We start from the raw sequence: 17,494 nt of genomic DNA on the forward strand, positions 1-17,494 counted from the left end.
TGAACAGCTGGAGGCAGCTGTTGGTGCAGCGCTGCGAAGGAAACAGAACTTCCTGGTTAAAAGAAACCAAGAACGAGGACCAGACCCGCAAATCATCCCTGATCTCACGGGAAAGGTACTGTAAATGTTGTGATGCTGCCTGACCGTCCCCGCTGTGGCTCGTTCAAGTTTCCAGCAAAAAACCCTCCCCATGGGGTTGATCCTGCATGCAAAATTGAAAGAGTCCAGCAAAGATTGGACCTGTTTAAGCCGCACTTTGCATTTGCCTATGCAATTGTCAATCAACCCTAGAAGCTTATGCACCTTGTCAGCGGGGAGGCGGCAACAACCCGCCACCGTATCAAGTTCAATACCCAAATAACTAAGGTGGCTGGTAGGGCCCTGGCATTTCTCAGGGGCCACAGGGATGCCCAGTTCTCGGAACAACGATCTTGCGGAAGCCAGCACGTCGCCACAAACCGAACTGTCCCCAGGGCCAATAAGGAGAAAATCATCCAGGTAATGAGCATCCCCGGGTTGGCCAGAGGTAACCTGGATACACCAATGCAGAAAGGTGCTGAAACTCTCAAAATAGGCACAAGAGACCGAACAGCCCATGTCCACAGCCCAGTCCACATAGAAATCCTTACCCAATTTGAAACCCAGGAACCGGACGGAATCCGGATGAAGGGAAAGCAGGCGAAAATCTGACTCTACGTCCAGCTTAGCCAGCAAGGCCCCCGGGCCGTAGCCCCGAACCAAACAGAGCCTCGTCAAAAGATTGATAATGCACTCTGCAAATTGATTTGGGGATGGCATCGTTCACCGAACCCCTATGTGGATGGGACAAATGCTGGATGAGGTGGAAAGTGACCGGGACACTTTTGGGCACCAACCCGATGAGGGAGATGCACATGGAGGGCAGCGACGGGGTAGCATAAGGTCCGCACATGTGTCCCAAACTAATCTCCGTCTCTACCTTCTGCCTGACCACCTGTGGAAATTAGTGAGCAGATTTCAAATTCCTTCGTGCCATGACATGCACGGAATCCAAAATGGGCAGGCGAAAATTGTGACCAAAACCATCCAGCAAATACTGAGCAGCCGCCCTGTCGGGATACAAACCGAGCCACCGGCCCAGTTCCCGCACCCGAACCGAGGAATACGCCTTACTTGTTACTTCCACCGGCCTCGGCCACGACAGAGGGCTTACCGCCTGCGGCCGAGGCGCAGTTCTTGGCCGGGTGACTGGCACCACAAACTTTGCAGGAGTGGCGAAAGCAGCAAGCAAGGCCCATGGTGCATTTGCCCTCATTAAATGCAAAACACCTGCCTTTTACCACCGAGTGTGAACCTGAAATGCTAGGTGTAAGAGGCTTTTTATTTTGAGAATCCGTGGGAGGCCGGACTTGTTGGGTAACCTCGAGCCACACCTCCGCGTCTTTGAACCCCAAGGGTAAAATTGCGTTGCCATCTTGATTATGACAACATTTTTCGTTGTAATCTCTCCAAGCATAACCTTGGTTTTCAAATACATCTCATGCACCAAAAACAGATACTTCACTGTATTAGGATACTCTGCAGCCCGTGAATCCGCATAACAAGCCGAAAAAAAACAAAAAAACCCGCAACCACTGATGGAAGTTACAGATTGTGTTCTCGCCTATGCCGCCCGCCTTTTTAGCCTCATCAAAAGCCTGACGCATGTCATCCCAAGGGTGATCTGGTCGACGTATTTGCCCTTTCTAATCTTCTCATTCACCCATTTCCGAATGCCCCTGGCCACCGCGGTATTGGCGCAATGTACCATTTCTGTGAAACGCGGGGGATGTGAGGGAACCATGGTCGACGGTACTTTGTCTTTCCTAGTTTCCTTCGCTACGCAGCGCGCTATAAGCCTAGCCAACTTATGCGGGTGCCTGGATTGACCTGAGGATACCCCATCCACTTCTTCTACCGCCACTGGCCCTGGCGGCACGCCTTCAGCCGACGCTGCCACTGTCCCTCTCTTAGATCTCTGACTCCTTCGTGGCATAGACACTGGGCCCGCTGGACTCGCTTACCGCCTGTACAGAAGACTCGGGGGCACAACAATGGCAGTTGATTACTGTGAATCAACAATTGCCACAGGTGGCAAGGGAGGAAGGGGGGGGCAACTTCCCACTTACCACTGGAGGAGGACCCAGGGGAAGAAGTGGGGTAGGAGGAATGAACTGAGGGAATGACACTGTGGCCGAAGGGAAGGTCCTGATAGGCGCTTGGGTCCCGATGCTGTAAGCTAGTGGCCCTGAAGGGGGGAACATATGCCAGACCCCAGGGACACAACTGTGGGACCGGTGGAAACTGCCCAGGGACAAATGGTGACTAACAAAACTGGGTGTGCGTGGACAACGTGGGGGTGAAACCCCCAACGTATGACTCGGGAAATGCCGTGGGGGAATGGAAAATTGAGGTCCGCTAAAGGACCATGTGGGCTGGACACCTGATGACGAACTCGCAAAATAGGTGAAAAAAAGGGGCACTATGGATACAGTCACCTCCTACTGACGTGTCCCGGGGGTATGGAGAATGGCTGGGGCACCGCAAATTGCTGCGCTCCAGCGAAACCCGCTGGGAAATGGTCCCCGGCATACAGGGAAGGGTGGCCCGATAATGGACCTGAGGTGGCCAGAGAGCTCTGTGCAGTCACAACCTGCAACACTTCAGAGTGTCCAGCAGGTGGCGCCAGCAACACTTTAAAAAAGAGGGGTGCATGCATCATCAGCCCCAGGGAGCTGGACACCACCCCAAACAGCACCCCTGTGGACTTCTCACTGCAGGCACCCCTGCTAAAAAAAAAACAGAGGGCCCTTGAAAACCACCTAGCAACTATTTAGTCACTAACAACCAATCACAAAAAAATGGGGCTCTTAAATAGCCTCGAACTTAGTCAGTCCTTAGTTAATCTTAGTATTGCTAGTCCAGTGCAGTTTTATTTTTTTTTTATAATTTCTACATTGTACATGTGACTGTGTGTGCCAATAGCTGCTGTGTGGTCTCTGTTACGTGTATCTCACACATATTGCTATCCCTATATTCTGTACCCTCAAGGGGGCTAACTGCATCAGGGTTCTCATATGATATAGTGTCTCACAGGATATACTACTTTGGTATTTTTCTGTGTGTTTTAGTCACCATATACCTCTTAAATTCTCTGTTTGTGCTTTGCTTTGCAGTCGCACTATACAGGGATTTTTTTGTCAGGTACTTTGTCTGCTTTCATTGTACTATTACGCCCTAAGGTTATGATTACAAGTAATGTCTGCTAAACAGGGTGGTAGTTCCATGGTTGATCCTGCACAATGCAGTGCAGACACCACGGATTGCTCAGAGGACAACATTGCAGCTGAGGGTTCAGGTACCAGGGGTTCTATACCCCTCAGTCAGTCTGCAGCATCGGGGGCACACCAAGACCCACCTTGGGCTGCCTTTTCTAATTTACTGACTACGCTAGTAACTTTCTTGCACCCCCTGTGGGACTTCCTGTGCCATTACAGCCACATATTGTCCCTGCAGTTAATCCGCCACGGGCAGATATCTGTCCACACAGTTACAGCAATTAAATCAGTCTTTGGTTAAACAAAAACCTAACCCTCGCCCGCCTAGGACAAAGGGGTCCTCTAAGTGGTCCATTAGCTCCTCACAATCCAGACATGTTTCGGATACTTCATCTGATGAAGATAGTGCATATACTGACCCCTCAGACACTGATGCAGATGCTTCTGATGGGGAATCTGTTACACAGGTGGATGTTCCTTACCTCTTGGAGGCTATTAGACTGATTCTTCAAATTTGATGATGATGCAGAACCTCCAGATACCTCTAAGAAATGTGATAAATTCAAGCGTCAGAAGGTTACTAAATTAGTTTTTCCCCATTCTGACCATTTGGTTGACATACGTCAGGAATCCTGGGAGTATCCAGGGAAGAAATTCTCCCTGTCTAAGAAGATGCTAGCTTGTTATCCCCTTGCTGCAGAGTTAAGTAAAAATTGGAAAACACCACCGCCGGTGGACTCACAGGTCACGCGTCTGGTGGTGTCATCTGCTCTGCCCGTCACTACCATCACCTCTCTGAAGGAACCGACAGATAAGCGTGTGGAGGGTTGCTTGAAGTCTATTTACACTTTTGCAGGAGCTGTGAATAGGCCCATTATTGCGTCTTCTTTGGCTGCAAAATCTATTAAAGCATGGGTTCAGGAAGTTGAAGCGGAACTACCATCTGATTTTCCTGATAATGCCAGACAGTGTCTTCATATATTATTACAGCCTCTCATTATATTCAGGAGGCGGCATCTGATGCTTGTGTCCTGGCTGCCAAAGCATCTACTACGTCCATTCTGGCTCACAGGATTCTCTGGTTGCAGTCCTGGTCTGTAGATCTGGGAGGTGATGCCCTTTAAGGGAAACATCCTTTTTGGGGAAAATCTCAACAATATTGTTGCTGACTTAGCATCCGCTAAGACTGCCTGTCTGCCTAGTACTAATCCTTCGGCTCCAAAGGCTAAAGGTACTTCCTTTTGCTTCTTTTGACCTCCAAGTAAAGCAATGGGTCAGACGTACCTGAAACAGGCTCGCACTTCCAAATCCACTAAGCCCATACCTAAACGTTCCTGTGCTGCCCATCAGCCCGCTTCCAAAACATACAAGCCTGCTGTTCTGGCCTTGGAGCCCATGGACTATATGGTATCCCTGGACATACAGGATGCTTACCTGCATATCCCTATTGCCATGTCGCATCAGCAATACCTGCGGTTTGCTATTGGCATCCTACATTTTCAATTTCAGGCCTTATTTTTTGCTTTGACCATGGCTCTGAGAATCTTCACCAAGGTCATGGCGGTCATGAAGGCTATGCTCCGCCGTCAGGGTATCAGGATCCTGCCGTATCTGGATGACTTACTGATCCTGGTGAACTCTCCTTCATCATCTGGAACTGGCGGCCCAATTCCTGGAAGCCCACGGGTGGCTCATCAACTGGAAGAAATCCTCACTAGTCCCTGCTTAGAGCATGGTGCACCTGGGGGCATTATTGGACATCCCCAACCAATGGTTGTTCTTGTCTCCAGAGAAAGTCCTGAAACTTCAGGACAAGATAAGATGCTTCCTATCTCACCCATGTGTGTCGATAAACTCGGCGATGGAAGTACCAGGCCTCATCGTGTCGACTTTCAACATGGTGGAGTACGCTGAATTTCATTCCCGCCCTCTGCTGAGGTTAATCCGTTCCAAATGGGACGGCCTGTCTCACCGGATCAGGACTCACATAATCTCCTTGACTCCGGAGGTTCGCCTGTCACTGACCTGGTGGCTACAGGACCAGCAATTGAGCAGGGGTCGTCCCTTCTAGATCTCCAACTAGGTCCTTCTAACGACGGATGCCAGTCTTTGGGATTGGGGTGCGGTGTTCGAGCAACACTCTCTTCAGGGTCGATGGACCAGGGAGGAATCTCTCCTTCCGATAAACATTCTGGAGTTGCGGGCGGTGTTCAATGCTTTGAAACTGGCCCTGGCTCTGGTACAGAACAGGCATGTTTAAGTACAGCAGGACAACGCCACCACGGTGGTGTACATAAATCATCAAGGTGGCACTTGAAGCCGCATGGCAATGATGGAAGTGTCAAGGATTCTTCTATGGGTGGAACGCCATCTGCCAGCCATATCGGCAGTGTTCATCACGGGGGTCCTCAACTGGGAAAAAAATTTCCTCAGTCGTCAGGACGTACACGCCGGAGAGTGGAGCCTTCATCCAGAAGTATTTCAACTCCTAGTGGACAAGTGGGTCCTACCAGATGTAGACCTGATGGCGTCTTGACACAATCACAAGGTTCCGGTCTTTGGAGCAAGAGATCCTCAAGAAGCGTTTGTGTTCTTTCCAGTGTTACTCCTTACCCAGGGTAATAAGGACGTTCAAGCAGGAAGAAGGATTACTACTTCTAATCGCTCCAGCATGGCCCAGACGACATTGGTTCTCAGACCTGCAGGTTCTCTCAATAGAGCGTCCTCTTCTACTTCCACAACGCCCAGACCTCCATGTTCAGGGTCCTTGTGTCTACCAGGATCTGACCCGACTGGCTTTGATGGTGTGGCTCTTGAAGCTTCAGATCTGAGGACCAAGGGCTTTTCTGAGGCGGTCATTCAAACTATGTTGAAAGCCCGTAAACCGGCTTCAGCTCAGATTTATTATAGGGTCTGAAATTCTTACTTCACCTGGTGTGCGGCTAAGAATTATGATGTATACATACAAGTTCAGTACTGCCAAACTTTTGGCTTTTCTGCATCAGGGCCTGGACTTAGGCCTTCGTCTGGCCTCCCTCAAGGTTTATATTTCGGCCTTGTCTGTATGGTTTCAGAGAAAAATTACGTCTCTGCCTGACGTTCATACTTTCACTCAGGGTGTTTTAAGGATTCAACCTCCCTATGTTCCTCCTGTGGCTCCTTGGGATTTGTCGTTTGTTCTGTATGCCCTACAAGAGTCTCAGTTTGAACCTCTTGAGTCTGTGGACCTTAAGTGGCTTACTCTTAAGGTCTTGTTTTTGCTGGCTATTGACTCTGCTAGACGGGTTTCAGACTTGGGTGCCTTGTCCTGTCGGTCACCTTTTCTGATTTTTCACCGTGACTTAGAACTCGCCCTGATTATCTGCATAAGGTGGTGTCATTTTTCCACCTTAACCAAGAGATTGTGGTTCCGACCTTTACCTCTCATGGTTTATCCTCCAAAGAGCAGTCTTTGGATGTGATATGGGCTCTCCGTATTTATGTGAAGAAAACAGCTTTACTTAGGAGATCTGATTCTCTCTCTGTTCTTTTTGATTTTCACAAATGTGGCTGGCCTGCTAATAATCAGACCTTGGCCAGATGGATTAGAATGGTGATTGCACATGCTTATGTACAGGCTGGACTTCCAGCTCCTGCTACCATCAAAGCCCATTCTACGCGGTCTGTTGGACCTCCTTGGGTGGCCCGCCGTGGTGCGACCCTTGAACAATTGTGCAAGGTGTCTACATGGTCCTCAGTGAACATGTTCATAAGGTTTTATGCCTTCGATACTTCCGCCTCCCAGGATGCCTCCATTGGACTCCGGGATCTTGTAACCCGCTACAGTGCGTCTGCTCCCATGAGGAACTGCTTTAGGACATCCCCAATGTAATTTCCTGTGGAATCACAGTGTACCCCGCTGCAGAAAAGGATATTTATGGTAAGAACTTACCTTTGTTAAATCTCTTTCTGCAAGGTACAATGGATTCCACAAGGCGCCCACCCTGACGCACTTAGCTTCTTTGGGTTTGTATGGCATTAGCCTGTCGTGAGAATGTAAGTATATGTGGCTACTAACTGTTGTCATCTCTTTTACCTGTTACTGCATTGGACTTGTTAACAAAACTGAGCTCCAGTGCCTGAAGGCGTGGATATAGCCGAGGCGGCGCTATGCATCCTGGGAACAGTCAACGCTTTTAGCCTGTTAGTGCCTCGGATCAAGATCAAACTATACCCCCCCATGTAATTCCCTGTGGAATCCAGTGTACCTCGCAGAAAGAGATTTAACAAAGGTAAGTTCTTACCATAAATCTCCTTTTTTACAGTATATATATATAATTTATGTTTTGTATTAAACTGGAAAAAAAAAATCCTTTAAGATAAGCAGGTTAAATAAATGTTTAAATTGATTAATCGTAACACATAATAAATGCTGCCATCTAATGGCGGTAAAGTATCTATCTATCTATCTATCTATCTATCTATCTATCTATCTATCTATTGTACTGTATTTGTACTGAAATTGCTATTTTTTTACTACCAGAACACTAAGAAGTACACCACAATATGTAAATTATTGTATTTATTATGAATACAGAATTGTCTATTGACTATACTGAGCTGTACAAACTGAATTGTTAAGCCACAAGTTACTCTCCAGTTTAAAATGAAGTTTTTGGTATCTGCAATACAGTGAGACAAGGGGGTAAATTTACTAATTATCCTATTTTACAAGCCTCAGCTTGTCTATGTAAATAAACATGAACCTTAAAATTGCAATGGTAATAAAAACCAAAGGGGGTCATTCCGAGTTGATCTCTCGCTAGCAGTTTTTAGCAGCCATGCAAATGCTATGCCGCCGCCCACTGGGAGTGTATTTTAGCTTAGCAGAAGTGTGAACGGTTGTATCGCAGAGCGCCTGCAAAAAAAATTGTGTCGTTTCAGAGTAGCTCAAAACCTACTCAGCGTTTGCGATCATTTCAGACTATTCATTCCGGATTTGACGTCACACACCTGCCCAGCGTTCGCCCAGCCATGCCTGCGTTTTCCCTGGCACGCCTGCGTTTTCCCTGGCACGCCTGCGTTTTTCCGAACAGTCCCTGAAAACGGTCAGTGGCCACCCAGAAACGCCCACTTCATATCAATCACTCTGCGGCAAGCAGTGCGACTGAAATGCATTGGTAGACCCTGTGCAAAACTGCATAGCTCGTTGTGCCTGTACGTCGTGCGTGTGCATTGCACCACATATGCATGCGCAGAACTGCCATTTTTTAGCCTGATCGCTGTGCTGCGAACAAATGCAGCTAGCGATCAACTAGGAATGACCACCAAAACACGCTATGCTTTGCCTTTAGTATCATTGTAATCTTAAAATTCGGGATTAAACACACCAAGAAGTAGATCTTAAAAGTTGCTGCTTTGTAAATTTGCCCAAAGATAACATGTCCAAGATTATAGCAGTGATATTCCATCCGCACATATCTCAATGTCAATCAACAGCCTACCCAGTGACTAATTGAATTCATTATTGCAATCCTGCCCCCCTCCCCAGGAAATGGAAGTCCATCCTGAAGTACCTATGAGAAGAATTATGCAGCTAAACAAACCAGAATGGCCTTACATTGGGATCGGAGCAATAGCTTCTGGAATAAATGGGGTGATATTTTCCATATTTGGTGCCATTTTTGGAATGTTTATTGGTGTAAGTGTCACTGCTTGTAGAATAATTTTAAACACCTAATGTCTCATATATACTTAAAAAGATGAGAGAGGTCTGTAATTTTCTTCATAGGTACACTTCAACAGTGAGAGACAAATCTGAAAATAAATCTAGGACATCAGATTGTATGAATTTTTAAACTATTTATTTGTATATTCTTGCAGAAAATAAATATTTGGACAATCAAAAAGGTTAACTCAATACTTTGTAATATAACCTCGGTTTGCAATTACAGAGGTCAAACGTTTCCTGTAGTTCTTGACCATGTTTGACCAAAGTATAGCAGGTATTTTGGCCCACTCTTTCATGCAGATCTTCTCTAGATCTGTCATGTTTTTGGGCTGTCGCCGGGCAACACGGACTTTCAACTCCCTCCACAGATTTTCTATTGGATTGAGGTCTGGAGACTGGCTTGGCCACTCCAGGACCTTGAAATGCATCTTACGTAGCCACTCCTTAGTTGCCCGGTGATATCTTTGGGGTCATTGTCATTCTGGAAGACACAGCCACGTTCCATCTTCAATGCTCTTACTGAGGGAAGGAGGTTTTTGACCAAAATCTCACGATACATGGCCCCATTCATCCTCTCCTTAATACGGATCAGTCGTCCTGTCCCCTTTGCAGAAAATCAGCCCCAAAGCATAATGTTTCCACACCCATGGTTCACAGTGGGTATGGTGTTCTTGGGATGCCATTCATCACTCTCATCCCTCCAAACACGGCGAGTGGAGTTTATACCAAAAAGTTAGATTTTGCTCTCATCTGACCACATTACATTCTCCCAATCCTCCTCTGGATCATCCAGATGGTCACTGGCAAACTTTAAATGGGCCTGGACATGTGCTGGCTTAAGCAGGGAAACGTTTCGGGCACTGCAGGATTTCAATCCATGACGACATAGTGTGTTACTAATGGTAACCTTTGTGACTGTGGTCCCAGCTCTCTCGAGGTCATTGACCAGGTCCCCCGTGTAGTTCTGGACTGATTACTCACCACTCTCAAGATCATTGATACCCCACGAGGTGAGATCTTGCATGAAGCCCCAGGACGAGAGAGATTGTCAGTGATCTTGTATTTCTTCCATTTTAATAATAATAATTGTGCCAACATTTGATCTCTTCTCACCAAGCTGCTTGCCTAGTGTTGAGTAGCTCATCCCAGCCTTATGCAGCTCTACAATTTTGTCCCTAGTGTCCTTAGACAGCAGTTTGGTCTTGGCCATGGTGGAGAGGTAGCAGACTGACAGTTTGAGGGTGTGGACAGGTGTCTTTTATATAGATAACCAGTTCAAACAGGTGCCATTAATACAGGTAACAAGTGGAGGATAGAGGAGCTTCTTAAAGAAGAAATAACAGGTCTGTGAGATCCAGAAATCTTGCTGCTTGGTAGGTGTCCAAATATTTATTTTCTACAAGAATATAAAAGTACAGTAAATTGTTAAAAAATCATACAATGTGTTTTCCTGTTTTTTTTTCTTCATATTCTGTCTCTCACAGTTGAAGTGTACCTATTATGGAAATTACAGATCTCTCTCATCTTTTTAAATGGGTCAACTTGCACAATCGGTGGCTGTCCAAATACTTTTTTGCCCCACCGCATATATATATATATATATATATATATATATATAAAAACACATATTTTATATATATATATATATATATATATATATATATATAGATATAGTAAATGTTGATTTACTTACAGGACTGAAAGCATCACTTTAAAAATACATTCAATACACTTTAAAATGGAGCGGCTGCTGTAATCAATCCTTAGCCTACGTACCTTTTACACAGTTAGCGTACAAAGCCCTGTACTGTGTACGCACTTTGCGTACAAACGCCGTGATGGTCATACAAAGTGCATGCTGTGTGAACACACAAAGACATGCCGTGAGCACTATGCAGCTACACATGTGACTAGATTACACTTATCTAACACTAGCTGAGAAAGAGAGACACAACACCAATTTGTATTTCAAAGACTATGTTGGGATCTGACCCACCAACGGTTCTTTACTAGCAGGGGGTTACAATAATAACAATACAATACAATAAGAAAATGGCTACAGTCAATGGTACATACGTTTGGTTATGCATGCGCTTCCCGGTCCGGTCCTCAGTCATCAAGGTAGATGACCTTCAGAGATTGAGAGAGTGACCTGGCCTGCAGCTGGCTTTTTATACATTTGTCCAAAACCTAACACAATGGAAACTGTAATCTCTTTGTCCATTGGACACAGGGATGGTCATTTACAGTACAGGTCAGTTTAAATAAGTGGGTAATGTCTGTTTCAGGTGCAGTTGCAGATGTTATCCTCTGGATTCCCGCCGCATATCAAGTATACAGTAAATACAGTTAATATTAATATTCTGCTCCTGCGTATAACTATCCTCTTGAACGTGCGATCTTCTGCAAACTAACACAGGAATATTGCTCTTAAAATACCCTACAGCTGGATACCAAACACCACCTTATAACCTAGTTCTGTCCCCTCCTATCCTGTAAAGGTGAATCCCTTTGTTCTTATACCGTTTAAACAAGTGTAACTCACTGGTGTGGTGCAGGGAGACTATGCGTACATTGTGCACTATTTGGATTAAATATGTAATGTGTTTTTATGGCTTTTCCATGCGATTACAAACAATACCGTAATTACTCATGCCATGTGCTAATATGCAGGACTGCGTGAGCGTCCATACGCAAATTGTGAATATGCGCACCCACGGCAGAACAAGTACACGCACAGAGGCCGTCTGTATGTCGTTTGTACGTGACGTGTGTACTGCAATATCTTTCGACTTTGACAGTCCACCCTTTGGCAGTCATCAATAACTGCCACTAACTAATCAATAAACAGAAAAAATATTACCTATACAATATATACAGAAGCTTGGATGATCAGGGGAGAGTTGTAGGTGGGAAAAGTATAACCTAGTGGGATGGTAAAAAGCATGTATGTATGAATTCATGTCTGAGGGGCATGTATCATTGTGCCGTATATGTTATAAATATGCTTCGAGGTATTGTGAAGTATACATTAAATCCTTCTCATCCCGTATCACATGTCTGTAAATGGGCAAACAAATACTACTGAGCTCTTTTTTCGGCTTCTTATTCCAACAAATGGGGTGCACATTTAGTTGATCATGCATGGAGGGGGAACATATGTGAGTGCTAGTATAAGTGGCTATCACTTGTCGACTATGTGTGCCATTAACTGGAGGTTGCAGAGATGAAGATAAGACACATACATAAAAATACATTTGCATAAACATTTCGGGTAGGGCTGACGTCTTTTCCGGTTGGATGTATCTGGGCAAAGGGGGAGACAGAGAAAAACGGGTGAAAGCAACAGGCCATGAAATTCATTTTTACAATCCTTATTTTAAAACAGTTTCTATTGAGGGGTCATAAATTAAATCTGCTGCTGTAACAGCACCCTCGCTCCTTAGACTCATAAAATTTGTGCTACGCTTGCGCGCGCGTTAGAACTTGAACACACCTAAATATCAGGCAGATAATTATGATGACTCCCAGGATACAAAGGAGAAACTATCCCACACTCATAATGACATTTTGAGCTTACTCTCCTAACCCTGAGAACCATTTGCGTGTGTTCAACCACGAGACCCAGCCGGTCAGTACATAACCCACAGTCGCTAAGGTAAGGTTGTGCTTCCTCCTGAACTCCCACTTCAACTGTAAGATCTCGTCCATTTTCTGATCGATGATCTCCGTGGGGTCGTCAGTGCTATTCGTGATATACATACAACACTTCACGCCATATTGAGTTGCCAGGGTAACACAGTACCCACCTGTCACGGCTGTAACATAATTAAGGACCATCATGTGCTGGATCAGTTCCTTCTTGTAGGCTTGTAACTCCCTTCCCGTATACCTGAAGGTGTCATCATACATCTCAGTGATATTGTCTATCAAGTTCGCTAGTGCATGGATGTACCTTTCATTTATAGTTCCTCTGGCAGTACGGGTGATATCTAATGTGAGAAGGAACTGAATCCCGGTGGATTCATGGATCAAATCAGAGGCTGCGTGCTCTGCCCTATCTATGAGGTGTCTCTTGGTGATGTGCTCATAGTGAGTATAAGTATAAGGAGTCTGAGCGCTGCGGAGAACATCTTTTATTTTGTTGTGGGCTATGGTCATGACCTCTGGTAGTACTCTCCCAATATAACACAATCCCTCAGAGCTCAGAGTAAGCCACTTGTACGCTTTCCTCCCACATATGAAATAGGCATCATCTGGGAGAACTTAGGGGACAAAATGTAACATCACCATATTGCAAAACTTTTCATTAAAATAAACCAATCCCTAGTTCTCTCATCTGCTCAGTACAAGTATCAGGCTGGATGATATGGGCACAATACCCTGATGATACTTTTCCAACCCACATGGTCTTGCTTCCACGTGTATACCGGTACCAAAAATACTTTCCACTGTTGGCTATCTTGCGTACAAGTTCAGAGTCAATAGGAATTCTATCAGCTATGTGTGAAAAAGTAATTGGGGTATATTTATTAAGGTCCCGATTTTGACCGAGATGCCGTTTTCATCAAAGTGTCATCTCGGTCATTTACTAAACTCAAATCACAGCAGTGATGAGGGCATTCGTATTTTTTTGGAAGTCCAAGAAAAAAAAATACGAATAAATACACCATCGGTCAAATAGTAGAACTCGGTCATTTACTAAAAAGTGCAAGTCTCAAAATAGCCAAACACTGCCGTGAAATATTACAAATCGTAAAAATGTGCTAAAAACCAGACCTGCTTTTTTGAGCAGTGATTGGATAGGCATGCACGGATCCATGAGATCCGTGCATGTATATCAGTGGGAAGGGGTGGGAAAGTGTTAATTTTCTTTCAGAAAGAACTGGCTTCACTGCCTGAAGTTCAGACTTTTGTAAAGGGAGTGCTGCATATTCAGCCCCCTTTTGTGCCTCCAGTGGCACCTTGGGATCTCAACGTGGTGTTGAGTTTCTTAAAATCACATTGGTTTGAACCACTTAAAACCGTGGATCTAAAATATCTCACGTGGAAAGTGGTCATGTTATTGGCCTTGGCTTCGGCCAGGCGTGTGTCAGAATTGGCGGCTTTGTCATGTAAAAACCCTTATCTGATTTTCCATATGGATAGGGCGGAATTGAGGACTCGTCCCCAGTTTCTCCCTAAGGTGGTATCAGCTTTTCACTTGAACCAACCTATTGTGGTGCCTGCGGCTACTAGGGACTTGGAGGATTCCAAGTTACTAGACGTAGTCAGGGCCTTGAAAATTTGTTTCCAGGACGGCCAGAGTCAGGAAAACTGACTCGCTATTTATCCTGTATGCACCAAACAAACTTGGTGCTCCTGCTTCTAAGCACACTATTGCTCGCTGGATTTGTAGCACAATTCAGCTGGCGCATTCTGCGGCTGGACTGCCGCATCCTAAATCAGTAAAAGCCCATTCCACAAGGAAGGTGGGCTCATCTTGGGCGGCTGCCCGAGGGGTCTCGGCTTTACTACTTTGCCGAGCTGCTACTTGGTCAGGGTCAAACACGTTTGCAAAATTCTACAAATTTGATACCCTGGCTGAGGAGGACCTTGAGTTCTCTCATTCGGTGCTGCAGAGTCATCCGCACTCTCCCGCCTGTTTGGGAGCTTTGGTATAATCCCCATGGTCCTTTCGGAGTTCCCAGCATCCACTAGGCCGTTAGAGAAAATAAGATTTTACTCACCGGTAAATCTATTTCTCGTAGTCCGTAGTGGATGCTGGGCGCCCATCCCAAGTGCGGATTGTCTGCAATACTTGTACATAGTTATTGTTAACAAAAGGGTTATTATTGAGCCATCTGTTGAGAGGCTCAGTGTTTTCATACTGTTAACTGGGTATAGTATCACGAGTTATACGGTGTGATTGGTGTGGCTGGTATGAGTCTTACCCGGGATTCAAAATCCTTCCTTATTGTGTCAGCTCTTCCGGGCACAGTATCCTAACTGAGGCTTGGAGGAGGGTTATAGTGGGAGGAGCCAGTGCACACCAGGTGACCTAAAGCTTTCTTTAGTTGTGCCCAGTCTCCTGCGGAGCCGCTATTCCCCATGGTCCTTTCGGAGTTCCCAGCATCCACTACGGACTACGAGAAATAGATTTACCGGTGAGTAAAATCTTATTTTTTTATTATTTATCTATGCATCATGTGCTGTTTGGGGACTTTTTTTTAAGTGCCATCCTGTCTGACACTGCAGTGCCGCTCCTAGGATGGGCCAGGTGTTAGTGTCGCCAACTTTGGTCGATTAGCTTAGTCATCCAGAAATCTCGGTGCAAATTTTAGGACTAAAAATAATATTCTGAGGTGTGAGGTGTTCAGAATAGACTGGAAATGAGTGGAGATTATGGTTATTGAGGTTAATAATACTATAGGATCAAAATTACTCCCAAATTCTATGATTTAAGCTGTTTTTGAGGTTTTTTTTTTATAAAAAAACCCAAATCCAAAACGCATCCGAATCCGACAAAAATTTGAAAGGGTGATTTTGCCATAACGCTTCTGAATCCAAAACACGACGTGGAACCGGATCCAAAACCAAAACACAAAACCCGAAAAATACCCACTGCACATCTCTAAATATGACACACACCGCAATGCCCGGTATACATTATACCACATACCACAATGTCCGTGATACATTATGCCACACATCCCAATGCCCGTTATATATTATGCCACACAACTGCAATGCCCATTATACATTAAGCCCTACAGTAAGGCTTCTAATTACTTTTAAATTATCTGTTCATTGCCAGGGGTTTCATTATATTGGTTCCATGCTCGTTGCCAGGCGTTTCATGCACTGGGTGTTATGCTCTTTGCCAGAGGTTTCATGCGCTGGGTCTCAAGCTCATTGCCAGGGGGTAATGCTTGTTGACAGGGATTTCATGCACTGGGTGTCATGCTTGTTAGTTGTTGCTAGGGAGTAATGATGCACAAACCGATCCCCGCTGTTTAGTGAGCAATACAGCCAGATCCCCTCTTCCTGCTGCCGCTGAAGGTTGTAGTGAGCCACAGACACCGCTGCCCGATCTCCTGTTGCTGCTGCCGCTGCGCCAGGGTAGCAAGGTGGCAGGGCTACAGGGTGCCGCAGCCAGCGCTAGGCTTTCCCATGGGTCCCGGCACTTCCTAGATGCTAGAGATCAAGTATGAACTCTAGCATGTCTTCTCTATGGCGGCGGCCATTTTGGTAGGGACGTTTAGTAGATTGACATGTGGACGGCTAGTCCGCATGTCAATCTGCTCTGAATCAGTGGTGGCGCCCCCACAGCCCTGCGCCTCCGCAGTGGTTGTGGGGGTGGGAGTTACGCCACTGATATCTAGAGAATATGAGCACCCATATTTCTATAAAATGAGTTTGAACCAACAGTACCATGTATTTACAAAATACCTTTTTAAATTAATATACATACTGCCCCTTACTGCTAGTATTATGTTAATACTCTGACTATGTACAGTGATGTCTTGCTCAAATTCTAGTCTTTACATAGTCACTCTGCGTTACACTCCTCTCCTAGGTCTTATATAAAAGGAATTTAGAGCATGAGCAAGGACTGCAAATACCAGCCATAGCTTCCGATCCATTGAGAGCCTCATGGACACAGATGCAAGGTAAAAAGCTGTCTAGGTACAGCTGCCTTTACTATTTAGAAGAGCATTGTTCTCTTTCTGTCTCACCCTAACTTGGCCGGCGTCCACTCCGACCGCGCGCGTGCACACACACACACACACACACACACACTCTGAAGGGAGTCCCCACTCCTGGACAGGCCGCTGCTGCATGCTGCAACTCAGCCACCCTCAGCTTCCCTCTGTCTCCGTATCCGCGCAACACGCTGCCCGGCGAGTGCAAAAAAGCCCCTTGTGGGCTCGTTGGCTCTATGCACTCGCCACAGGTTCTATCACCACTCTATTGGAATAGTCCCTATTGGTCAGCATGCCGACCAGCGGGATTGTCAGATGCCGGGATCATGGCGTCAGTATTGTGCCCGGCGGTCTCCTGATCGCTGGTCACATAAACGTATCCCGATCTAAAGTGTGCAATGGTGGCATCTTACTTTTCAGATTTATTTCTGCACCCCTGCACTGCTGATGTACAGTAGGTCTTCAAAAAGAGCTGGTTCATCCCCGATTGGGTTGTCCTTGCACTGCACTCACTTGTGGCGTTAGTGGATGGAGATGCATCCCTTCAAGCTTTTTATAGTATATCTGTAATAGAAATGACAACTGTCAGTACAACTATTACTTTTTCCCTTGCTTGCAAAATATCATGTGTCCCAACACTGGAGGGGTGGGGCAGAGATAGTTGGGAACATGGAAAAGAGACAGGATCTGTTCCACAATTATAAGTGACTAGGTGTGGGAATCAAATACATGACTTTCTGTATCCATTCATGCATTGGTGTCTATGGGCGGTATTCAATTCTTTCCACACCCATTCTGTTTCT

General features: G+C 45.7%; 1 protein-coding gene across 1 annotated transcript in view; it reads left to right on the forward strand.

Annotated features, from left to right (window-relative positions):
* Positions 1-17,494, forward strand: part of LOC134927385 (ATP-dependent translocase ABCB1-like) — a 943,310-nt gene that overhangs the window by 330,690 nt on the left and 595,126 nt on the right. The window contains exon 13 of the mRNA XM_063921755.1: positions 8,827-8,976. Coding sequence (XP_063777825.1) covers positions 8,827-8,976 — 150 coding nt within the window. The remainder of the gene's footprint in view (positions 1-8,826; positions 8,977-17,494) is intronic.

This window comes from Pseudophryne corroboree, chromosome 5 (genome assembly GCF_028390025.1).
Source record: "Pseudophryne corroboree isolate aPseCor3 chromosome 5, aPseCor3.hap2, whole genome shotgun sequence".
Taxonomy (NCBI): domain Eukaryota; kingdom Metazoa; phylum Chordata; class Amphibia; order Anura; family Myobatrachidae; genus Pseudophryne; species Pseudophryne corroboree.